At 32.5% G+C, this 26,824-nt stretch overlaps 1 protein-coding gene across 1 annotated transcript; it reads left to right on the plus strand.

Annotated features, from left to right (window-relative positions):
* On the plus strand, positions 1-24,028 carry LOC111516675 (ribonuclease H2 subunit B). Its single transcript, XM_074176642.1, has 4 exons — positions 1-300; positions 4,769-4,993; positions 14,161-14,300; positions 23,283-24,028. The coding sequence occupies exons 1-4, from the start codon at positions 216-218 to the stop codon at positions 23,763-23,765; spliced, it is 933 nt and encodes a 310-aa protein (XP_074032743.1). The 5' UTR covers positions 1-215; the 3' UTR covers positions 23,766-24,028.
* The last annotated feature ends 2,796 nt before the right edge of the window (positions 24,029-26,824 follow it).

Raw genomic sequence — 26,824 nt, forward strand, 5'->3', positions numbered from 1 at the left:
TTTAGGCATGAATGTTAAATTTTGCTACTGAAGTAGAAGAAGAAGAAATTCGGCGGTTTTATTTTAAGGGTTAGGAAATTCAAATTTGCAAAAGTTTGGTGATTTTGTTATTAGATATTTCCAAAAAACTCGTAGAGCACTCCGAATGAATGAAAGTGAAGAATTAGACCAGAAGTCCTACATTTATAGCAGTATTTCATAATAAACAATCTTCAATGGGTCGCTTGCAGACTGCTCCAGAAAATTGCCCGAAAAGGAATCTTCAGGAACCAACAAACTCTTGGGTTTTTTTGCTGAAAGGTATGGTAATAGCCTAATCCAACTATAATCTATTCAGAACTTCATTACCGAGTAAAGAATAATTCTTAATAGCCACTTCATTAAGGCAAGGAAGTCACTTTTTATGGAAACCACATTTAAACGTATTTTCTGAAGGTGTATTCAAATCGTAAGAAGTATTTATTTTCATTGGGAAGTTTCAGTTGAAACGAATGTTTTCCAAAATAAATTCTTGTGACTAAACTTTTCATTTACAACTTGAAACAGTTACATTATGAAACCTAAGAGTTCGATCAACAAAATAATATCAATTATGATAGGCTATAAGTTGTACGAGTAAATATTCCACATGAAGAGTAAATGACAATTTGCCACCTACTTGAATAACGCATGTAGGCTATTGTGATACCTCAGGTTAGAAATTACTGTCGTCTCAAAATATTATGAGTAAATAAGTATTTTTTGAGAAAAACTAAAATCATCACATTTTTTGAACAGACAGCGTATGAAAGAGATAAAATTTCAGTGACATGAAACACTGTCATCCTCAATGGCGGACATCTGATGTTTCGAATTGAGACACTTGCCACTTGCAAGATGAAACACCGATGGCGGAATACGACAATTGATAGTGACAAATATGATACTCAAGGTTGGCAGTTATCTATTGGCGAGAACCAATTGACTGAATTATAAGCATGTTTCCCGATGACGAAAAAGGTTGAAATATTTTCATCTTTGAAAAAAAGAGGTTTTCTACAACAAAAGTATCTAATGACTTTTCAATTGTTTCATCTATGTTTTTGAACCCATTTGTATATCTGAAATAGAGAATATTATTGATCAACTGAGTCCTAACAAAGCATGTGGATTTGTTGAAATTTCTGTAAAAATTGTGCAGGCAATCAAAACTGAAGTATCGCCAAATTTATTTTATATCATTTCCAAATCCTTCGAAAGTGGAATAGTTCCAAATAAAATGAAAATTGCAAAGGTTTTGCCCATATATAAAAGTGGCAAAAAAAAGATTCAAACAATTTTCGACCAATTTATGTGATTCCAGTTCTTGGAAAAATCTTGGAGAAACTGATGAATTATCTGGAAAACAATAACTTTCTATATAAAGGTCAATATGGTTTTCGCAGAGAGAGCGGTAATGGACTTTGTGTCGCAAATCCAAATGGAAATTGGTGAAAATAAGAAATGTTGTCTTTTGTTCCTCGATTAGTGCAAAGATTTTGATTCAGTTGACCATAGTATATTTTTAAAAACATTCAATATTGGAATCAGAGGTAATCTTGAATAGTTTCAAAATTATTTGTTTGATAGAAGACAGTATGTTTATATAGGTAATGAAAAAAGCCATTTTCAAAATATAACTTGTGGTGTACCTACCCCAAGAAACCATCCTTGATCCTGTTATTTTCCTTATTTATACTAATTCACTAGCCAATTCAAAATTGAATGGTATAATTGAGTTATTTGCTAATGATACTACTGTTGTATATTTTTCAGACAGTTACAAAAATACAAAAATTATATGAAGAATGATTTGGATGAAATTCTCATATGGCTTAATGAACATCAGTTGAGGCTTAATTTCAATGAATGTTCATATATTATACTAATTAATACTTCAAATAATTCGATTATGCTTGATCAAAATTTCATTAAATATACAGGAACAACAAAATTTTTAGGTTTATACATTTATATACAGGGTGATTCAAAATTACTTTGACAAACTTCAGGAGGTGATTCCTCACAATATTCTAATATGAATTGTCCAAATAAATAAATGTCCGGAAACGCTTCGTTTCCAAGATACAGGATGTTGAAGTTTTATTTTTATTTTCGTTTTTTTCAAATAACTTTTGAAATACTGAACTTAATTAAACGAAACTTGGTAATAGGAGGTTTTTGAGGTGTCGAATTCGAACCTGATGTTCTTATTGCTCTTACTCGTAGGGGGCGCCACCTACATGTCTTTTTCTTTTTTAAAGATTCTTAACTTTTTTGGGCGTACTTTTAGCATATTTTTCAGTAAAAAAATCGATTCCTCTATCATATCTACTTAAATAAGCTACCCTTGTTACTAGTCGCTGTAAGCAACCGTTTTCTAAATATTTGGACTTGAAAACTTCAAGTCGATTATTTGATAATCGATGCATGTTGAAGTTATTACGAATATTTTGCTTTTTTCATAAGAATGCTTTGGAAATGAATTTGACGTTTTACTCGTTTGAAGAGGTCATTACTGTTGGGTACGTCCCTTTATGACATCCTTAAGCGAAATAGTTATTTTTGTATCAAGGGTGCAGAATCAGTATTTGTTTTAATAAAATTTGCAAGAAATGTCAACATTTTATTTCAGGAAATTTTGAATATGTAGAATAAACTAAAATAAACGAAACTAAATTGTATTCAAATAAATTGTTGGAAGTGTCCACCTTCAGCGAATATACAGGCAGTCAGTCGTCTAGTCATTGAATCTCGTACCCGCTCAAAAATTATTGGTGTGTTTCTTATTGTTTCACAGGCGTCTACTATTCGGTTTCTTAGATCTTCCTCGTTCACTACTGGAGTCTTATAAACTAGTGACTTCAAATGTCCCCAAAAATAAAAATCTATCGGGTTTAGATCTGGGGACCTTGCTGCCCACGCCTGGTTAGGTTCTTCTACACCCCTACCAATCCATCGATTTGGATAGACTGTGTTAAGGAATTCCCTGGCTACAACGCTAAAATGGGCCGGAGCCCCATCATGCATAAACCACATGCGGATACGAATTTCTAATGGTACATTCTGAAGTAGTCCCGGCAATTCATTTTCTAAAAAGTGTCTGTAAGTTGCGCCATTCAGTCGTAGCGGAAGTAAGAAAAGACCTATCAAGTAATTATCAATTATTGCCGCCCATACATTTACAGAAAATTGATATTGATAATGCCATTTACTAACTGCGTGAGGATTTTCGAGAGCCCAAACATGGTTGTTATGAAAGTTTGTGATAGCATTTCGGGAGAAGTTTGCCTCGTTCGTGAAGAGTACATATCTTAAATATTGAGGATTTCCAGCCAATTTTCTCAAAAACCATTGACACATAGTAATGTGTTGAGGAAAGTCTCGTGGCAAAAGAGCTTGTACCCTTTGAATATGGTATGGATAAAACTGTTGATCGTGGATAATTCTCCAAACTGTGGACTGAGTAGAATTGACAGCTTCAGCAATTACTCTTGTGCTTGTTTCTGGATTCTCCTCGAGAGTGTTCAAAACAGCTTCTTCCAATTCTGGGGTTCGGACTGCTCGTGGTCTTCCAATAATATCAGCTGCCCTCTTAAAGCTACCTGTTTCTGCCAAACGACGGTGGAGACTAGCAAATGTTGGAGCTGAAGGCAGTACTCGATTAGGAAATCGCCCCTGGTAAATACTTCTTGCTTCGCGCGCATTGCCATCCGCAAGGCCATAAACGAAATACATATCGGCTAAATGAGCATTATTGTTTAAATAATCAATTTTTTCAAAATAAGTGTTTTCTACTTCTACTTACAGAAACTTCAACAAAACGTCTAACTGTCACAAAATATGTAATTACCAAAACTACTCACAAACGTCAAATTTATTTCCAAAGCATTCTTGTGAAAAATGCAAAATATTCGTAATAACTTCAACATGCATCAGTTATCAAATAATTGACTTGAAGTTTTCAAGTCCAAATATTTAGAAAACGGTTGCTTACAGCGACTAGTAACAAGGGTAACTTATTTACGTAGATATGATAGAGGAATCGATTTTTTTACTGAAAAATGTGCTAGAAGTACGCCCAAAAAAGTTATGAATATTTAAAAAAGAAAAAGACGTGTAGGTGGCGCCCCCTACGAGTAAGAGCAATAAGAACATCAGGTTCGAATTCGACACCTCAAAAACCTCCTATTACCAAGTTTCGTTTAATTAAGTTCAGTATTTCAAAAGTTATTTGAAAAGAACGAAAATAAAAATAAAACTTCAACATCCTGTATCTTGGAAACGAAGCGTTTCCGGACATTTATTTATTATGACAATTCATATTAGAATATTGTGAGGAATCACCTCCTGAAGTTTGTCAAAGTACTTTTGAATCACCCTGTATGCACTGTGAAAAGATTGTGTTTGATTAGCTTATTTTTGCCTTTATTTTTTTTATATTTTTCCTTGCATCTAGCTGATAGCTATAGTAGGTACATATGTGTGAATTTGTTAATTATTCTGTAAAAATAGGTGATGCTGTAAAAAAATAAAGAAATAAAAAATAAATCATGTGAGAAATATGAGAGTCTACATTAGTTTACATATTTCCACGATATGTAGTTGAAATCTGAACCATAGATTTCATAACTTTTGTAATTTTTGTATATGCATTCTATTTTTGGTGTTTTTTAAAAATTAATATGAGATTTCCGAATAATAATCCTTTGATATTCGTTGGAATTTGATTTTATTTATTTTTTTTCAGAAGACACTTTGGATTTCGATAATTGTGAAACTGGAACTCCTACTATTGTGACTTTGAGACACCCAAAGACAGATGATTCTGCCAAATTCTTGGTCTCACCAAGGAATAATACGTTGCAAGAAATTTTTACGTTCACAGATGGCCCAAGATCATGGTTTATTGATGAGTCTGTCAAAAGTAATGGAACGTTACATCTGTCCACACCTATCGACCCCATCTTCTTAGGTAATAATATGATTCTAATTGAAAAATGACTTTGATCAATTCATTGCATATTGATACTTTTTCAATCGAAGGATTGAAATTGTCAATAATATCACATAGCAAGCATAGCATCTCATGTAATTTCTAGTAATCTATACTGAATCAGAACATCTCTCATCAGGAAAGAATAATCAACAGTTGTACAGTTGCTGTTGTTGAACTATAATAGGCTGGCATTTTTTAAAATTTATTTATGATCAAGGAGAGAAAGAAAAATGTTGTCAACAACACGATTTCTCCAGAAGGTAAATCCACTTGTACCAATCTTGCTCTTTATACTGAAAATCTTGAGAGGAGGCTACAGGTTGACTCTGTCTGTACTGACTTTTCCAAAGCCTTGGACATAGTCAACAACGGCCTACTTATATCTAAAACTCAAGCGCTTGCTATAGACTGGAATATTTTGCAAGTAATCAATAGCTTCTTAAGTGGTAGAACTCTGTCTGTAAAATACGGAGATACATCATCTACGGCCAATCAGGGGTACCGCAGGGATCCCATATAGGCCCACTGCTGTTCAACTTGTTTGTATTGGACATAGAGTTTGTTTTCAAATATTCAGAATTTCTTATGTTTGCTGGTGATCTCAAACTTTATCGAGCAATTACTTGCCAGGAAGGTGCTGAATTAATTCAAAAAGATCTCAAAGCTTTTTCCATGTGGTGTAGAAATAATTTGTTAGAGGTAAACATTGATAAGTGTCAAATAATTTCATTCGCTAAAAAATTACAAGTCCAATATTCTTCTAATACAAATTGAATAACGAAGCTCTTAAAAGAGAAACATTTACTCGCGATCTGGGAGTTGAATTTGATAGCGAAAATAATTTTAATCTTCAAGTATCAGAAATTGTGGTAAGAAGTCTCAAAATGATAGGTTTTGTGTTGGGAATTTCTATTGATTTTTCAATTAAAACAAACAAGATTTTATATTGTGCTTTCGTAAGATCCATTCTTGAATATTGTTCGGTTATACGGGACCCATACTATAGATAGATAGATAGATAGATATTCATTTATTTCTACAGAGTATATGTAAATCTTGTAAAAAAGTTGAAAGAAATAAATTGTCCGAGAAATACGTCAGTGAACAAAATTATAAAAGATTTATAAGATACAAAATTTGAATACCACACGTCACATACACATATAAGTATAGAGTTGATAAGATAAAATTTAACATACACTGTTAAAATATTCATCTATAGTATAAGGCTCTATATTGCATAAAAATTCTTTCACAGACTTCAGAAAACCGCTGGCCAACCCAATGTCTCTTATATCCTGTGGCAGAGAATTGAAATATTTAATAGCACTGTATACAGTACTTCTTTCATATAGAGATTTTTTATGTATCGGATATAAAAAATCATTCCTAAATCTTTTTCCATACTTATGTGTTTTATGATGCTTTTCAAAGTAGCTTGGTTGATTCAGGTCTTTAAAAATCAATTGAAAAGGCTATAGCTTTTCTTTACCTTACCATTTTCTTTGTAAGTACCAGATTTCTTACATATTTTTACTTATAAGTACCAGAATTGTTTCATCTTTTAGTAATGTAGTCACTAGACATAAGAATTCATTAATATTGTTAAATACTTTAAATACAACAAACATTTCAACTAAAACTTCAACTATTATTGTGAATGTCTATCGCCTTACTAAATCACTTCGCGTACTGCACTGTAACGTCCACTTGACTGTGTCGGTATGCTCGCGGCTAGCGTTTAAATATCGTAATCGAATGTTGTGCAAGATGCGCATCTTATGATAGATAATTTCGTTTATTTAACTACATTACGTAATGTTTGTAGCAGGTCATATATATATAACAGTCTAATTCTCACAAATTCTGAACAAATTTTTAGATATTAAAAAAACAAAAATATAAAATATAAATCAATAATAGATATAGCATAAACATACAATTTTAAAAAAGGCTAACAATATCGTAAATCTGCAACAAGAATTCTATACCAAGATTAACAACAAACTTCGCTTTCTTATATATTATTATTATATACAACTATAATAATGTCATAAATCATTTTGTAAATATTCTTGCACACTGTAAAAACATTTAGATTTCAAATATTGTTTCATTCTGATTTAGAACTGACTAAAATTAAGACTTCTTAATTTTGACGGAATTTTATTATATAAATTCAAGTTTAAAGAATTCATTTTGGATGTTGTCAAACGAAATTTGGGTATTTTCAATAAGAAGCCAGATCTGGTGTTATATTCATGGTTATGGAGAGTGTTTCATAATTTTGGCTATTTTTATGTATCTCCAATAAACAATGAAATATATAAGAATAATGGCCTTTCTGAATAAGCATAACACTATTATTTCTACACAATTCGGATTTCAAAGAGGGAAAGGAACAAATGATGCAATTTTCAACCTTCTTCAAAACGTTTACCTGAATCTGAATGATAGGGAAGTTGCAGCAGCAGTTTTCTGTGATCTGACAAAGGCTTTCGACTGTGTTAATCACAAAATTCTGTTGCAAAAATTAGAGAAATATGGGTTTAGAGATGTAGCAATCCAGTGGTTTGAGTCTTATTTATCCGGACGGAGTCAAAGCGTATTTCTTCAAGGCAACTTATCACACAAATTAGAAATTAAATGGGGGGTACCTCAAGGATCAGTTCTGGGACCCACCCTTTTCTTAGTCTATATAAATGATCTAGCCTCAATTGATATTTCCGGAGAGTTCACTCAATTTGCAGATGACACCACAATACTTTGGCATGATAAAAATGGCACACAATTGCATCAAATGATTGAGAATGATATTAGAAAAGTTAAAGATTGGTGTGATGCTAATAGGTTGTCTTTCAATATATCAAAAACTAACATCCTAACTTTCAAATGTAATCTTCAAGAACTTCATATAGGAAATCAGGTGATAAGTTATATGTCGGAAACAAAATTCCTGGGTTTATATATAGATGATAAATTGAAATTCGAAAGTCACATTGAAAAACTCAGAAGAAAATTGGCATCAGGATGTTTCGCTGTAAGAACCATTTCATGGGAACTTGGTATAGATATGGCAAAAAGTGTGTATTATGCTTTAATCGATTCACATTTGAGATATGGAATCTGTTTTTGGGGATCATGTAGTCGATATGTCTTCAATATGATTTTTGTTTTGCAAAAACGAGCAGTAAGGTATATGTGCAAAGCTAAATTCCGGGATTTTTGCAAGCCACTCTTTATAAAACATAAAATCTTAACATTACCTTGTATTTTTATCTTAGAATCAGTATGTCTCATGCATAGCAAATTTAAAAACAAACCTCATGAATTGTCTCAATACAACACAAGACAAGCACTAAATATAACCTTACCAATTCCAACATCGACACAAATAAAAAATTCCATATTTTATAATGGTAAAAAATTATTCAATCACCTACCAAATGAGATAAAAATTTTAGATAGCAAAAAACAATTCAAAAGTACCGTAAAAAAACTTCTATTGACGAAGGCTTTCTACTCATTAGATGAATTCTACTGTATGAACTTTTAATGCGTGAAATTCGACTTCGTTATACATTATTATTTAATTTGTTTCAGTGATACTTATATTTTATTTATATTTATATGAACTTCATTTTATATTTACACCTCTTTGTTGTTAATATTCGTACAAAGCAAATTTTTATTGTGACAATTTTAATATTTTATGTACATGCATTGTATAATTGCACATGTTGTTGTTGAGTGTTTTAGAGTTATATATGTATATGTGTGTGTATGTGTATGTATGTATATGTGTATATGTATGTATGTGTATATATGTATATAAAATTGTGATCATTTTTATTATTTTCATGTACTTATATTTCATATTTTGTATTTTATATTTCATATTTCATATTTTGTTGACCAGTACGAGGATAATGTATCAAATTTCCTTTGACTCAGATGTGCGTCTATCGTAGTCCAATTATAATTATTATCACTTTTTCTACCTCACTATTTATCATATCGATATATATCTAAAGGTGATTGTTGTGTTATTTTGTTCTTTTATTTTGTAAACGACTTTGTCAATGAGAATTATGTTCTTCAGACAATAAAGTATATTTTGATTTGATTTGATTTATATAAAGATGGCAGAGGCACAATATTATATTTCATGAACAACAGTTGGCAGTGGTCGAATGCTGGAGCATTTGCAATGATTCTCAATGCTTTTTTTTTGTAAACGAAAAACATGTATTGCTGAACTGGAATTACCCCATAAAATAATGCCATAAGAAATTCTACTATGAATCAGAGAATAGTAGATGTTAAGTAGAACATCAGAAGGAATATACGGGACGATATCTTTTTACATATATTCTCGTTATGAGTGGACCAATTTAACAAGTCGTCTAGTTGGATTCCCAAAAGATTTACACAACTTCCAGTTCATATATTATTTTGACTGGAGACGATAATGGTTTGAGTTTTCAGTCTATTTAGTTTAAGCTTATTATAATTGTACCATATCTCAGCTTTGTCTTCAATTTGGTTGATAGTGGTATGGAGACTATCAATATTTTTTTGGGATGAGAAATAGGTAGCATCATCCGCATATGACACCATATCATGAGGGTACATGTAAAAGAAAAGGTCATTAATATATATGGTGAATAAGAGTGGTCCCAAAACAGATCCTTGTGGGACACCATGTGTATTTTCCTTGTATGTCCGATTTGCTGCTCTTTGAAGATACATATTGTTTTCCATATACATATGTGGTCAAGGTTATTTAAATGTAACAAAAAAAGATTTTGTTTGTTTAAATTGAAATAGGTATTTTCTTTGGGGAGATTAGTTTTTGGGAAAAAAAAACTTTTTGGTGTCCACTTTCCCTTTTTTATAACATAAATTGTGGGAAACATCAGAAGGAAGGAAGAAAGTTAGGAGAAAGGAAGGAAGTTCAAAATGAACCTGAGCATAGAAGTTACTTTCAGAAACAAACCGGTAGAAAAAAAGCCCTCTCGAAACCACTACTTCCAAATACATATTGAACTACATGAAATGAAAAGTACTTCCATCCCAGTGCCAAAGTTTCCATATTCGGTGACTTCAATGTCCACAATATAGAATAGCTCATATTTTCAAATATCAACGACGAATAAGGTCGCGAAGCTGAGGCTTTTGCAATTAGCAGAGGATTTACTCAGATTAATATTAATAATAATATTCATTCTGTCTTACAAGGAAGGGGTTTTTCCTTCTTTTTGGAAGATTCCTCGCGTTCATTCTATGCTCGCTTTGCTATCAGTTATATCAAAAATCATGGAGGAAGTTGTAAACCACCATATCCTTAAATATTTGGAAGGCTTCAACATCTTGAGTCATCATCAATATGACTTTTGAAAACAAAGACAACAGGTGACCTTCTATCGTATGTCACCCATATTTGTAATAATGCAATCGATAAACATGGAGAGTCAAGAGCTGTTGCGCTTGATATTTCTAAGGCCTTTGACCGTGTGTGGCATGAGGGTTTGCAGGTTTAACTTCGATGCTATGGCTGGTCGAATCATTTTTGTGAATGGCTCTCCAGTTTCCTGGGTGTTTCCAGGGATCCATATCATCTCCAACCATATTTTTATTGATATCAGCGACTTATTCTCGTCATTACATTTGGATTCCAGGACATCTGGTTGCGGCGACAGGAGGTTGCATATCTTGATGGGAAACAAGAGGTGTTTTCGAATTGGGGTGGAAGTAACCAGGTTAAATTCAGTACCATGAAAACCCATGCATAGGTTTTCTCTAAAAAGATAAATGTCTCTGAACCGGATATAATAGTACCAGAATAGACAATTCCATTCCACTCCAATTCCAGATATTCCAATTCCAACTGACTGAACTTTTGGACTTTTATAGAAGCCGAGGGAAATATATGATGTTATGTGGAGATTTCAATATGAATTTTGGAAAACAAACTGGGGACACATTAACACTCTTGCAGGTATTTTCTACCTATTGTCTAAATCAGTGGTCGTCAACCTGTCGATCGCGAGCTATCGGTAGCTCGCGGAGACAATTCTGTAGCTCTCACAAAGATTTTAATTTAAAAAATACAAACTGCAAAAATCAGAGAAGCTTCCGTAAATTCCACAAAAAAATCTAATTGTCATAATATTAAACATAAACAGCGGCAACGTTGCGGTGAGCGATCTGCCGCTGACGCCATCAAGCTAGAATCGGCTAGAACCGACCAGCCGGACCAGCACGTTAGTGTTCGAAAACGATCTGGATTGCTTTGAACGGGATAAATACGCACGGCGCGGCGACATTGCGCTTAGTTTAAAACTGAACGCGTAACCAACGTCCAGCGGTTGGGTTAGTAGAGAATAACAAAAATAATATTATGGCAAGCAGTTGTAAGAAGGTAAAGAAAGACATACCACTTTCATTCGGAATAGAAAGAACAATACTTTTTTACAGAAGTTGAAGATAAAAATGTGTGTTTGTTATGTAATACTTCGGTCTCCGTTGCTAAAAAGGAAATATTGAGAGACATCATAAAACGATACATTCTAATTTTGAAAAATCATTCCCACTACATTCTGCCGCCAGAAAGGAGAAACTGAAACAGTTAAAAAAGCAGTTAATTGGACAACAATCAATATTTTTAAGAACAGTCGACAAAAATAAGGCTGCAACCGAAGCATCGTACCGTGTGTCCCAGATAATTGCACAAAAAAGAAACCTTATGAAGACGGGGAAATGATAAAATAGGAGTTTTTAGAAGCTGCTGATTCGTTATTTGCCAACTTTAGAAATAAAGACGAGATAGTTTCAGCTATAAAATCTTTGCAACTTTCTGCTAATACAGTGATGAGACGTGTAGAAGTAATGAGCAATGATATTTTTTTACAGTTAAGAACTGACTTAGGTAACTGTGTTTATTTTTCACTTCAACTGGATGAATCAACAGGTGTCGTTGACACTGCCCAGATGGCCGTGTTCGTCAGGATGGTTTTTAGTGATTTTACGATTAAAGAAGATCTTTTGAAGTTCATTTCACTGAAAGGACACACTACTGGACATGAGTTGTTTTCTCATTTAAAAAATATTATTTCTTCCGAGAAAATTCCAATATCGAAAATGGTAGGCTTGACAACCGATGGCGCTCCAGCTATGGTGGGTTGTGATAAGGGTCTGGTGGCGTTATGTCGTAAAGATGAAACTTTTCCGCAATTTCTCTGTTACCACTGCATTATCCATCAGCAAGCATTATGTGGAAATTTCCTGAAACTAAACGTTATGAAACTGGTGGTAAAAATTGTGAACAAGATTAGAGCTTAAGCGTTACAAAGAAGATTATTCAGAACCTTGGCCGATGAAGTTAACTGTCAATACGGGGACCTACTCCTTCACTCTGAAGTCCGATGGTTAAGTAGAGGACGGGTGCTGAAACGTTTTAATGATGTCCCATCTGGCATAGTTCAATTTTTCAAACAACGCGATGAACCGACTCCGGAACTAGAAAATTCAATCTGGCTTAGAGATTTTGGTTTTGTCGTGGACATTACAGAGAAATTAAACGAACTTAATTTGCAGCTTCAGGGGAGAGACAAAGAACTAGCGGAAATGATTTCTGATATAAAATCATTTATCAAAAATGAGTTTTGGGAACAAAACCTAATTAACAGCGATGTCAAACATTTTCCTATTTCAGAAAAAATATCTCAAAATCCATTAGAACCTTATGACATCAAATATCATGTAGAAATAATTTCTACCCTGAAGAATAACTTCAAAAATCGTTTTAAGGATTTCAATGAAATGGTTTTAGTAGCGCAGTTTGTTGTTTCACCCTTTATGGAAATTGATATCCAACAGTTTGCAACTTGTGTTATGCAGAACTTTGGCGAAGACATCGCTGCAACAGAAATGGAAGTCATTGAGTTTCAAAATGATTTAGCCTTAAAATCGTTAGTCTCAAGTACTGAATGTATCTGGCCTGTTGTAAGTAAAGACAAATATTCAGTTCTATGCCGTGTTGCCTTGAAAGTGAAAGCATTATTCAGTTCAACCTATTTGTGTGAATCTTATTTTTCCAATATGAAGTTTATTAAGAACAAATATCGCAATCGACTTACAGATGAACATTTGGATAATTGTATTTGAATGGCCCTATATGGTATTAATGACTTTTTCCATTCACTCCCTGGACCATAGAACAAAGATGCCGTTCACGATTGTATGTATGTACTGTATTATTATTTTTATTGCACTGTATTTTCTGAAGATTTTATATTTTACTTTTGGAACATGTTAAATTGATGATATTTTGTGACATGTTCTAAAGCTGCAGCTTTGTTATGAACCAAATAAAAAATTTGAATTTGAATGGCTTTTATAGATACTTCTACGGGAGGTGTTCAAGTGACCTGGCACATTTGATTTCACCCAGAGCGTACATATCAGATGTAAGTGACGGACTGTGGCTGCTCATCGTTTTGAGGTTCAACTCAGTACATCTCGAACTTTACTGTTTAAGAACTCTTTCATTTGAAGAACTGCGTTTATGTGGAATAAACTTCCTAAGAACGTTTTTCCAAATGAATTTCATCTCCAGCGATTCAAATCCAATGTGAATCGCTACTTTCACATCCAATGTGAATCACTACTTTCACACAGTCACCGCTCTCAGAGCACCTCCAGGATTATCCTGTAGTGCTTGTATATTGTCTTTGAAAAATCTGATGCAATTCCCTAAAGGATGTTTGAATTACAAACTCAATAGAAAAAAGTTATTTTGTTCATATAAAAGTGGTAGTTGCGAAAGAATTTTTTCACTCCTGTAATTCAATGTTCATATGAATTTAGTTGTTTGGAGAGGGCTTTTTCTCCCTGTTCATATCTGAAAGTAATTGTTATACTTGATCTACACATCTCTGTAAAGAGTCTATTTTAAACTTGATTGCTTTCTGCCTTCCTTTGAAACCTCTTCACAATTTTTTGGATATGGAGCTGTGAGAAGAAAATGGAGAAGTGATAGCCAGAAAGAAGGCTCTTACCCAACTTTTGTTTGCAATTTCGAAAGAAATATCACTTTTGTAGGTTACAGTAAACTCTATTGTGGAATTTCAATGTTTCAGTTCTTCCATATTTACGGAAACATTGCACTACCCGAGCTATTCCCTTGAGACAACTGCTGATAGATGATGAGTATCCTGAAACAGAGAGATTGCTGGGGTCTAGTGGTTTGGAATATCTGAACCTGGTATCAGACAGAAAGGTGATTTCTTTAATAAAAATTTCTATTCTATAGTATTCACTTTGAATCTCTGAAAAATATTAAGATGTTTCAAAAATCGTGTGCATTTTAATGTCATGTATAGAGAGCGACAGAAAATACATAAATACAATAAACCGTTTAAGATCAAATCACGCTATCTGCCCAGCTTACAAATTCAAAATTGGATTAACAGATAATCCCCTATGCTCGTGTGGACGTTATGGCGATCTCAATCACATCATGTTGGAGTGTTCACACCACATCCACAGTATAAATACCCTTTACTCTGAATTGAAATTTCATAATATCCTTTTTCCAATAAACTTAAATTGTATGTTAACTTCAAACAACAGAAATACAGGGCTTTTCATGATGAGCGTTAATTAGCCGTTTCTGGCCAACTATTCAACGGATCAACCTGAAAATTCCACAGTATGCATAAGTCAATATGACCTACACGCCTAAAATATTTTAGACGAAGCGGCGTTGTCGTTTCTACTATAAAGTAGCGGCTTCTTTGATTTTTCAAATGGAACACCCCGTATATAATATCATCTTATGACTCATTATCACTCTGTCAACAAATTCATATACTATTTCCCTATACCTATCTATTACCGTTTAGAAGATATAAATTAATTTCGATATTTTTTTTACCAAACATGAACTTTTATAAATGCTGATAATCTTGAAGTCTCTTGCACTAAAACGATCAAATTTGAAATGGAATGGAGTGATACTATGAGGATCTTCACTGCGAGTCATATTTTCATTTGCCTCATACAGGGTCTTCAAAAAATGCAGATACTTTGATCTCATGAAAAAATGAGTGGAACTCAATTTTTTCAAATGGAACACCCTCTATATTTCAACATTTTTGAGCTCTACATCCAATTTTAGATTAACTTTGTTCAGATAATACTATTTCTATTTTGAACCGTTTTCGAGATAAACTGTTTCAAACGGAAACTGACATGTTTTCCTTGTTCATCACTCATTTTTGTAAAACAGATTTCGTTTGATGTTTCTCAATTAGTCACATATAATACAATGAAAAGATAATTATTAAAATACTCCTCAACCATCGAATGAAACTTCTCTTCAAACAATAGTTTTATTAACGCTGAAACACGAACTGAAAATAATAAACCCATAAATTAATGAGATAATTTAATCGTCAGTGTATTTCAGAATATGTTCAAACAAATCTCAACCTCTACTTAAACAAACATGTAATCTCTTCAAAAGATTGTCATGTGTAGCGCTTCTGATCAAGTCTGGAGTCAAACTATTGAAAGCAGTTGTAACTCTCGATTTCATATCTTCCATTGTTGTTATTGGAGTAGAGTAAACCATATTTTTAATGAAACCCCACACGAAATAATCTAATGGATTGCCATCTGGTTTTCTAGGAGGCCAACGAAAAGGTCCATTATTATCAATCCATCTGTCTTCTAAGATTTCGGTTAAAGCTTCGCTGACTGAATGAGAATTATGGGGTGGAGCACCATCCATTTGGTACCATACGCGTTCTCTTCCTGGTCTATTATTTAAAATCATTTGAATTCCATTCCTCAGTAAATCTTCGATATAAAAAATTGACTCATTTTTCATGGCACAAAATACATTGAATTGCCATCTTTCTTGAAAACCTGGGGATTTTCTGGCGCCCAATAATGACTGTTGTGTCTATTGAAAACTCCATTTTTGGTGAACTTGGCCTCATCTGTCCATATGATATTGTCAAGGAAATGTTCATCCTCTTGAGTCTTGACAAGTAACCATTCAAAGAATTCCACTCTACGAGGTAAATCAGTCTCTTTTAAATGTTGAACACAATTGAACTTATAGGGATGCCATTTATGCTTATTAAGAATTCGACAAATTGTCACGTAAGGTATACCTATCTCCCTTTCAGCCTCGTGCAGAAAAGCATTTGGAAATGCATGAAAGTATCCCAAAACTGTTATACCATTGTCATCATCATCCACTTTAGTCTTCTTACGAATGATTTTTGGACGGAAGGTTCCATTCAACCTACAGTTTTTTAGTAGTCGATTTATCACATTATTATTCGGCTTCAGAAGTTGTGGATATCATTCATGAAATACTCGGCATGTTCTACTTGCAATTCTATTGAACTCACCATAAATTATTAATAAATTCAAGAAATCCTTTATTACTGTAACCCAATCTTGACATTATTCTATTATTATTGGTAGCTATCACAATCAGTCAAAACCACCAACGAAAGTCTGACGTTAAATAATTGATTTATTTATTTTTCGAAAGCACACTATTAAAAAATATTAATGTGTACTGTGGTAGGTTAGAGACCAATACCTGAATGTATACAAATTGTAACTTTTTCTAAGGTAGGTACCAAAGTTTAATCTAAAATTGGATGTAGAGCTCAAAAATGTTGAAATATACAGGGTGTTCCATTTGAAAAAATTGAGTTCCACTAATTTTTTCATGAGATCAAAGTATCTGCACTTTTTGAAGACCCTGTATGAGGCAAATGAAAATATGACTCGGAGTGAAGATCCTCATAGTATCACTCCACTCCATTTCAAATTAGATCGTTTTAGTGCAAGAGAGTTCAAGATTATCAGCATTTATAAAAGTTCATGTTTGGTAAAAAAAATATCGAAATTAATTTATATCTTCTAAACGGTAATAGATAGGTATAGGGAAATAGTATATGAATTTGTTGACAAAGTGATAATGAATCATAATATGATATTATATACGGGGTGTTCCATTTGAAAAATCAAAGAAGCTGCTACTTCATAGTAGAAGCGACAACGCCGCTTCGTCTGAAATATTTTAGGCGTGTAGGTCATATTGATTTATGCATACTGTGAAATTTTCAGGTTGATCCGTTGAATACTTTATCAGAAACGGCTAATTAACGCTCATCATGAAAAGCCCTGTATATACAAATTATTATACAATCATCTAATAAGATGCAAAATTAAAGTATGAATGATTGATTGTAAATATAGTTATAGTACTACCAACAATATATTCAAATGTAAACAGAAATTGAATCATATTATGTACAAACGCATTGAAAAAATAAAAAAAAAGTCTATATAAAATAATAAAATGAAGAAAGAAAAATATTAGCAAAAAAAATTAAGGAAAACAAAAATATAAAACAAATCAAGAAAAAACACTTATTTCAAAAGAAAAAAGACAAAAAAATGAAATAAAAATGCAAAAACAAAAAAGAAAAGAAAAAAATGAATACAAAAACAAACAGAAATGAAAATTCAGAAGCAAAAAACGAGGGGAAAAAAATCTATGTTTGAGCTACTATTCAATGTTACTCTCAAATAGTTTTTTATTAAAACAGTCTTGCTAATTGGTTCTCCCAAAGCCAAAAAATTTAAACCACACACACACACATTAATGTCATGTATTTTTAAACGGTTCTATTTTTGTTTTTTGTTTGGGTCAAATTCAGTAATTGAAATTTGACCCCCTTTCTGTTGACAGATTGATCTAAAATTTAGTACACACATTTAGTTTTGATGACAATGCAGTTTAATAAATTCTGTATCATTGGGAATCCAAGATGACCATAGCTACAAAATAGACTAATAGAATAGTTAGGTTAGGTCCAAAGTGAGTGGATCTTTTCGACCCTCCACCGCAACCCATAAGGGTTTATTGTGGCTCACACCTATTCAGTCGGCCATATAAACCCAGCTTCTTAACGAAGCTGATTAGTTTGTATGGGGAGTGGTCTTTCAGGTCAGATGGTGAGCGTACGGCTCTGCCGAACTATAAAAACCTGATTCGGTCCCCAGCGGGGCAGGCACAAAGTATGTGCTCTGCTGTTTCATCATTTTCCAAACAGAGGCGACACACACTGTCTTCCGACAGTCCAAATCTCTGCATATGATGATTCAAATAACAGTGACCTGTAAGAAGGACTGTTAGACATCGTCATCTGACATCGTCAGGTGATTGAAGAGTTTTTTACTCTCAAATATGAGAGAGTGTTTGGTTAATGTCGTTTTTGGTAGCGGTTGGGGTAAGTCGTCTTTTTGACGAGTATTATATGGTCTTACAATTGTCATATTGGATTTTTTCTTATGCATCAAGCACACTGTCTCAAGAATAAAAATACTGTATAGGGTCAGAATTCCATGTTTTATAAAAAGTGGTTCACAGTGATCTCTGGACTTAGCTTTTGATCAATATCTGAGAGCTCTTTTTTGTAAGACAAATACTGAGCTCATTAGCTGATAACAGCAAAAACCCCAGAACGAAATACCATACATTAAGTGTGATTCAATGAGAGAAAAGTAAGCCATTCTGCCTGCCTTTGTTCCGAGTTCCGTAGTGATAACTCTGATTGCATAGCAGCCCGGGGCTAGGTTTTTGTTTATGGTCCTTACATGGTCATCAAATCGTAATTCATCATCAATGTATATACCTAAGAATTTTATGCTGGTATTGTTATTTATGATTTGTTCATTCAAGGTCAGATTTTCATAATTGAACTTGAAGGTCAGGATTTTGGTTTTATTTCCGTTGAAGCAAAGATAGTTTGAGTCACACCAGGTTTTAACTTTCTGTAAGTCTAGAAAGATACGCTCTTTCAGAATTTCTATATCACTTCTATGCCATAGTATGGTGGTATCGTCTGCAAACACGGTAAAGGTTCCATGTATATCAATCTTACTAAGGTCATTAATGTAAATAAGGAAAAGAATTGGACCAAGAACGGATCCTTGGGGAACTCCCCAGTTTATTTTTGAGATATCAGGGGAACAATTCAGCAATTTGACAATCTGATTTCGGTTCGAAAGATAGCTTGCAAACCAGTCGAGTGTCACTCTTCTGAATCCAGAGCAATATAATTTTTTGAGCAGTACTCTGTGATTAACACAGTCGAATGCTTTTGAAAAATCGCAGAATACTGCTCCGATAGCTCTTCCATCGTTTAGGCCAACATACAGTTCATTTAAAAAGTTGAAAATTGCATCACTTGTGCATTTAGAAGTTTGAAAACCGAATTGTACTGTAGATAATATGTTATGTTGGTTCAAGAATGCCAATAATCTTTTTTTTACAATTTTTTCTATAACTTTTGAAAGATAGTAAAGCTATTGGTCTGAAATTTGAAGGAGTCTCCAGCTCTCCTCCTTTATGGATTGGCACTATAACGGCTGTTTTCAAACATGACGGAAAAACACCACTAGCAAAGGATTTATTTATTTCTTCTGCTAGAGTATGAAATGCTTCGTCTGGTAGATTTTCTAATATTCTTACAGATATTTCGTCGATACTAGAAGAATTTCTGTTTTTGATTTCCTCAAAAGTGTTTTTGAGCTCATCAATATCCGTGTTGAATAAAAGGTTATCAAAGGCGTCTTTTATACTATTTGCGAGAAAGTGTATTGCATCAGAGTTCGGTTTTCCTTTCCGAAATCTAAATTGATGAAGACTCAGAAGATTATTCATATCAAAACATTTCACTAGTTGTTCGTCAATTATGTGTTCGAAAATCTTTGACAAGGTTGGCAGTATTGCTATCTGTCGAAACCTAACCTAACCTAACCTATTATTTCTATAAATTGATGGATGTAGCCGTTACTACGTGGTAGGAGATCATGATGAAAAGAGAAATGAAAATTTCTATATTTTTTACCACTTTTATTTGTAAATAACGTTACTGCAGTTTCGTCCTACACTCTCACATTCTCAAACTTAAACAATAAACTAACAATGATTCATTATATTCGCTAATATATACCATTCAGGTACTTGATTGAGTACCTGAATTTACAGTTCACAATGTGCATGAGCCAATTTAAAAACCGGAGAGTAAATTAAATCGATTTGGTCATTTAACAGGCTGCACCCGCAATGTTTATGCTTGTGAATTTCCAAGGATTCTAAATAATTGAGTTTGCAACCCTTCCTTGCATAGTGCAGAATTTCTGTATCGTTTAGATTTGGAAACTTGTGGTTGCATGTCAAGGAATGGTTTGAAAACGTCGAATCATTTTTTCCTAGTCTGCAGGACCTCTCATGTTCAGCATACCGTTTTTGGAAATTTCGTCCGCATTGTCCCACATAAACACTATTACACTGCGGACACTTAAGCTTATAAACTCCAGATTTTTCCAACTTGTCGACCTTATCTTTGGCATTGAAAAGGAAATGAGATAACCTAGCATGTGGTCTGCTACTTCCACATTGTTTTTTCTGAAGAAACCCGCGATCATTTCTGTTCTTTTTCCAAAATATGTTAGCGTTACCCATTTCTTGATTTCTGGTTGTTTGACCTGAGGATATATTAATCTGCAAGTGAATTTCCGGCTTTGTTTCCTGACTAACTTCTGGATAGTATCTGCGTTGAAACCGTTATTTTGACCTATCTGTGTTCAATTTCCCTAGCTAGATTGTCTGCAGATAAAGGCAGTGAGAATGCTCTGTGCAGCATTGAATTGTAGGCTGCTAATTTATGACTGTCTGGATGGAAAGAATCGCTTGGGATGGTGATGTCTGTATAGCTAGGTTTTCTGAAAACATTGAACTCGAATCTATTCTTATTGTGTGAAATGGCCAGGTCTAAGAAATTTATTTGTTTCTCTATCTGTGTTTCGAGTGTGAACTGAATGTTGCTATTGAGATTGTTCATGAATGAGAGAGAGAAAAAGAGAGAGAGAGAGAATATACTTTATTGTCATAAGATTGATCTTGTGGACAAAGTTTCACTTAATCTATTATATCTATATATTATATTATATCTATATATATATATATATATATATATATATATATATATATATATATATATATATATATATATATATATATATATATATATATATATATATATATATATATATATATATATATATATATATATATATATAAACATATAAGTCGTACAGGATACTGGTAAATATCAAATGAATAAAAAAATATTTTTTTTTAAATTATCATTATAAAATTCTTGTACATTATAGTATGGTCTGTCACTTAAAAAACTTTTCACAGCTTTCCTGAAGCATTGTGAAGATTTTATTTCTGTTATATTCTTTGGCAAATGGTTGAACATTTTGCAACCATTATAGATAATGGAATCTCTTATGAATGATGTACTAGGTATTGGCAACTTGATGTTGTTGGATTGCCTTGTCACATAATGGATTAGTGAAGATTGAAATTGTTTGAATATTTTTTAATTAAACTAACTGTTTCCATTATAAAGATAGAAATCACTGTTAGAATTCCATGAGTGTTGAAGATTAATCTACAAGAGTCTGTACGTTTTGATTTGCACATATCTTGTTTTGCAAAACTAAAATATTTTGAAGTAGATAACCACTACTTACTCCCCAAAATGGAATTCCATATCTCAAGTGAGATTCCACCAAAGAAAAATAAACAGTCTTAGCTGCTGTTAAACCAAGTTCATTTGCGACTACTCTGAGGACATTTTGTTATACAAGGCATAAATATGTTCTTCAAATTTTAGTTTACTATTGATATGTACTCCTAAAAATTTTAGGCTACTTTTGTTCTCAATGATGTTACTCCCAATGGGTATATTATCAAGTTCTCAATGTCATAAATTGGTTCAGCTGTCGTGTAGTACCTCTGAAACAGGCAAGAATATCGTCTACATATCATAACCAAAAATAAATATGTTTTTTACCCAGGTCGGAGTTTACTATCGTGGTCTCCAAGTTGTTCATAAATATGTCTGCTAAAAGTGGACTAAGAGGTGAGCCCATTGGTAAACCTGAATCCTCTTTATAGAATTTGTTGTTGAACTGTAGGTAGCTCTGATTCAGGAACATATCGAAAGCTGTTGAAACTTCAAAGGAAGTCATATTATGGTCTACTTTGGCTTGGTCTAATATGTCTAAAATGAGGGGCTTACACTCGTTGTACAGTATGTTGGAAATTTTCAAAATTTACGAAATTTGAAAAAAGATTTGAAAATGCGTAATGAATTTGCGTAAAAAAAGTCCCGACTCCCGGAACTGAATCTCGATTATTTATAATTTTTACAGAGCCCTGAAAATAGGGCCAAAAGCGGATAGTCTGGCTTCCGCGCGCCTTTCGTCACTCTGACATAAAAACAAAAAAAAATATTTATTCATATTAAATGTAAATATTAAGGAATGAAAAAATTCATGTAATGTTGGGATATATCAATAAACAATAATCCGCAGCCAAAAAATGTTTATACCAATTTTAACGTTAATTATAAATTTGTTGATTAATAACTTTTTCTGAATTGAAAGTTAATATAAAAATCCCTATAATTACTAAACCAAAACCCTGGCATTTTTTCCTTTAGTGAAGTTATCCTTAATAGGCAAAAAAATAGATTACCGTTGCCAAAATAAAAAAAATGTTTTTTTCTATTTTTTTTAACAATTGACAATTATAATTTTATAATGATATTTTTTAAATTTTTTTACAGCTATTGTTAATACATTTATTATAAACAATTACATTGTTTATAAGCAATTCGAAATTTTTTTTGCATTATGTTAACTGAAAAAAAATATGATTTTTAGAAAAAAAAATGGTTTCTTAAAAAAAATTCTATGTTGCTAAAAAATGCGTTTGTTAATTAACAATCGTTTTTTGCAACTGAATATTAAATTTAAGGAACCGTTTTTTATTTTTTTCAATCATAAATTCTATTGTTCTTGAAGGTTTTGAAAAAACTTTTTTTCAATTTTTTTTTAATTGCTTATTAAAAAAAATTGTTACAAACACTTTTTTTTTAATACTTTGTTCTATAATGAAAGTAACTATGTCATACCTGAACTATGTCATACATAACTATGTCAAGTACCTGAATGGTATATATTAGCGAATGTAATGAATCATTGTTAGTTTATTGTTCAAGTTTGACAATGTCCATATAGGACGAAACTGCAGAGAGTCGTAAAAAACATAGAAACTGTCACCTATTATTTCTATTAATTTCAGGGAGACGAAGAGTTGCTTGCTTACAAATACAACGAAGAAAAAACACTTTCCTGGTTGAAGAAGAAAACAAGTAGAGTTGCAGAAGTAATCAAACAGAAAAATATTAATGTTCTGAAAGGAGCAGCAACTTCGGAAACATTCATCGAATCTTCAGAATGTGATATCGGCGACTATTTGAGATTTGCACATGAAATTATATCTGAATACCTCGTGGATGATTTAAGTGAGAAGTTGTTGAGGTATCTTGATCTGTCCCCAGAAAATAACGAAAATAAACAAGGATCCAAACGAAAAAGTGAAATGATTTTCACAAATCCGAAGAAAAATAAAGTTGAAGAAGGAGACAGTTGTCTAAGCGAATTGAAAGCCAGCAGGGACGAAATTAAAGTAACGAAAAAACCCATTCAGTCTGCAAAAGATAAAGCGAGAACAAAAGCTGCCTTGGGTAGCAAAACCATTGGATCGTTTTTCAAAAAAAAATAATGTCATTTTTCAAAAAATTATTTTCAAATGTTACAAATCGAAAAAGTTTTCAATGAATCAGTGGATTATCATTGAGGTCATCAATTTGACTCAGATATTGAAATAATTTATTTTAATATATTGGTAATACATGATTCGATTGGAAATTGTAAATTCATATGAGTAGGTTTAAGTGAAAGTGTAAACAAATCCAAAGAAAAATGAGAGATGCAAGATGTTAACTATTTTCACTAATAAAAGAATTACAGAAATGAAAATCCAAACTTTGAGTTTCATTTATGTTGCTGTGATTATTTTGAAAGCTAGGTATCACCTCCAAAAAGAATGTATAAAATGAAATACCATTCATTCATTTATTCTGCATATGCGCTGTCTGTTCAAAAAATAAGGTGACTTCATTTTTCTAAAAAAAAATTGTATTCGTTCATCATTTCCTATTTCACCCCTTCAAAGTAGTCTCCCTTCTTCAATCCTCGAAGCAGTTCCATATGCAATTTTTGGTATGTCCTTTACTTCCCAGCGATTCAGTTTTTATCTCCTCAAACGTCGCGAAACGCTGTCTTTTCATGGGTGTCTTCAATCTTGGAAACAGAAAAAAGTCGCAGGAGGCCAAATCTGGCAAATGCGGTGGCTGAGGCATGATTAAGGTGACGTTTTATTTGTATTGCCTCTCGCAAGCTGCACATAACTTCAATATAATACTACTTATAGAGCATACGACCATGTGGCAAGAACTGATGCACGGTAATCGAAGAAAACAGTGAGCAAAACCTTAACATTTGATCTAACTTGGTCTTGGCTCTTCAATTGGGATGATTGGACTTTGGTTTCGATGTCATAACCGTATACTCATGATTCGTCACCAGTTATGTTTGTTCGTATGGCGTGTGTTGCGAGATTTGATTTATATGTTATTGAGTTTATATATGTTTTTTGTCCTCGTCGTACCTTTGGATTAGTGCATGCATGTGAATGCAGTCCATCGTTGTGTTGTTTTAACTGTTGGAGTAGTTTGATCCTTACTCTGTTTTTTGTTTGATTCTATTTTCTAATTTATCTATTGCCTTTTGGGTGTATCCATTCTCGTTGGCTGTTTGCTATATTTAATTTAATTTAATATTTAATATAATCATATTATACAAAAGCACTGTAACAATAGGATTCTCAAAATCAATATACAATTTTTATACAATTTATACAATTGAAAATGATAACAATACAATAAATATAATAAATATGATATGATATATATACATATATATATATATATATATATATATATATATATATATATATATATATATATATATATATATGTATATATAATAATAATATAATAATAATAATATTTATTACATCCTTTAAGATCACAAAAAATGATATAGGATACGTCTTATAGAAAATAAAATATATACATACAAACATAAATATAAATATACATACATATAATTATAAATATGAGTGTAAATTCAACGATAAAGATAATACATACACATAAGTATAAATGATCGCAAATAAACGTACATACATATAGGTATAGATAAACTAGTTGCCAAATAGAACTTAACATAGCATCTATTATTAGTCCTCACATTCACTCAAATATTCAGCAATACTGTAAAAGCAACCGCTAATCAGAAACTTTTTAAGTTTGGCTTTGAAGATAATATCGCTTTTTTCACTTCTAATTATGAGAGGTAGATTATTAAAAAATTTTGCACCAGCAAAAGACGGGCAGTTTTCAAAAAACGAGGTTGAATGTTGTTGAAGTCTTATCAAATCACCATGTCTTGTTGGGTACGAATGCATTTCAGAATTTCGGTGATGATCATGTATGTATTTCTTAAAAAATAGTATGCACTTGTAGATGTATATACATGGTACACACATAATTCCATTTTCAATAAAATATGTTTTACATGACTCCCGGTAGTCTAATTTGAATATTAAGCACATAACTCTTTTCTGGAAAACAAATATTTTATGTAGCTTGGTGGAGCAACCCCATACAGCTATATTATAGGAAATGTGGGAATATACCAGGGCAAAATAAACATTGAGCAGCTGTTTTCTGTTAAATAATGATTTTAACTGTCTAATAGCAAAGTAACCCGTATTAACTTTTTTTCCCACTTGTGCTATACTTGATTCCCATGCCATATTACTATCTATCAAGGTACCAAGAAATTTGGTTTTATCTGATGACTCAATGTTCTCATTTCCTACCCTAACAACAAATTTTTCAATTTTTCTGGTCGTTCTAGAGTAAAATCGCATCAATACTGTTTTACTTGAATTAACTACTAATGAATTCTTCTTGCACCAATTCGTGAATTCAAATGACAATAAGTTCAGTTTATCTTGAAGTTCCTCGGGACTTTCAGCATTAGTTGCTAGAGTTGTATCATCCGCATATAAGACAATACAATTCGTGCTAACATAGTCTGGCATGTCATTAATGTAAAGTAAAAAAAATTAGAGGTCCCAAAATAGATCCTTGAGGAACTCCTAAATCCATGCCATACGATTGAGAATGACAATTATCAATTTTAACATGTATTTTTCTTAGATTCAGGTAGGACTTAAGCCACGATAGAAAATTACCTCTGAAGCCAAGTGAATATAGTTTACTGCAAATAATAGCTGGATCAATAATGTCAAAAGCTTTCGATAAATCAAAGAAAAGGGCACCAACATACTTTCGTTTATCAAGTGAATCATAGACATACTTGAAAAAAGTGTAAAATGCACTTTCCGTTGACCTACCTGGGCAGTAATCATGTTGAAATTCGGAAATAATTTCAAATCTATCTAGAAAAGCCAGCATTTTATTATAGATACACCTTTCGAAAATTTTACACAATACTGTTGGGACTGTTACAGGCCTGTAGTTCTCAATCATAGTTGGATCCCCTTTTTTAAATATCGGCGTAACCGTTCCAATTTTCAATTTGTGAGGAAATATTCCAGTTTCTATTGAAATATTTATCATGTATGCTAGAGGTTCACAAATGCAGTTCATGATATGTTTTAAAAGTTTTGTAGAAATGCAATCAATT

This window comes from Leptinotarsa decemlineata, unplaced genomic scaffold (assembly GCF_025532065.1).
Source record: "Leptinotarsa decemlineata unplaced genomic scaffold, Ldec_3_MD MMD2_tig00001973_RagTag_RagTag, whole genome shotgun sequence".
NCBI classification, from domain to species: Eukaryota; Metazoa; Arthropoda; class Insecta; order Coleoptera; family Chrysomelidae; genus Leptinotarsa; species Leptinotarsa decemlineata.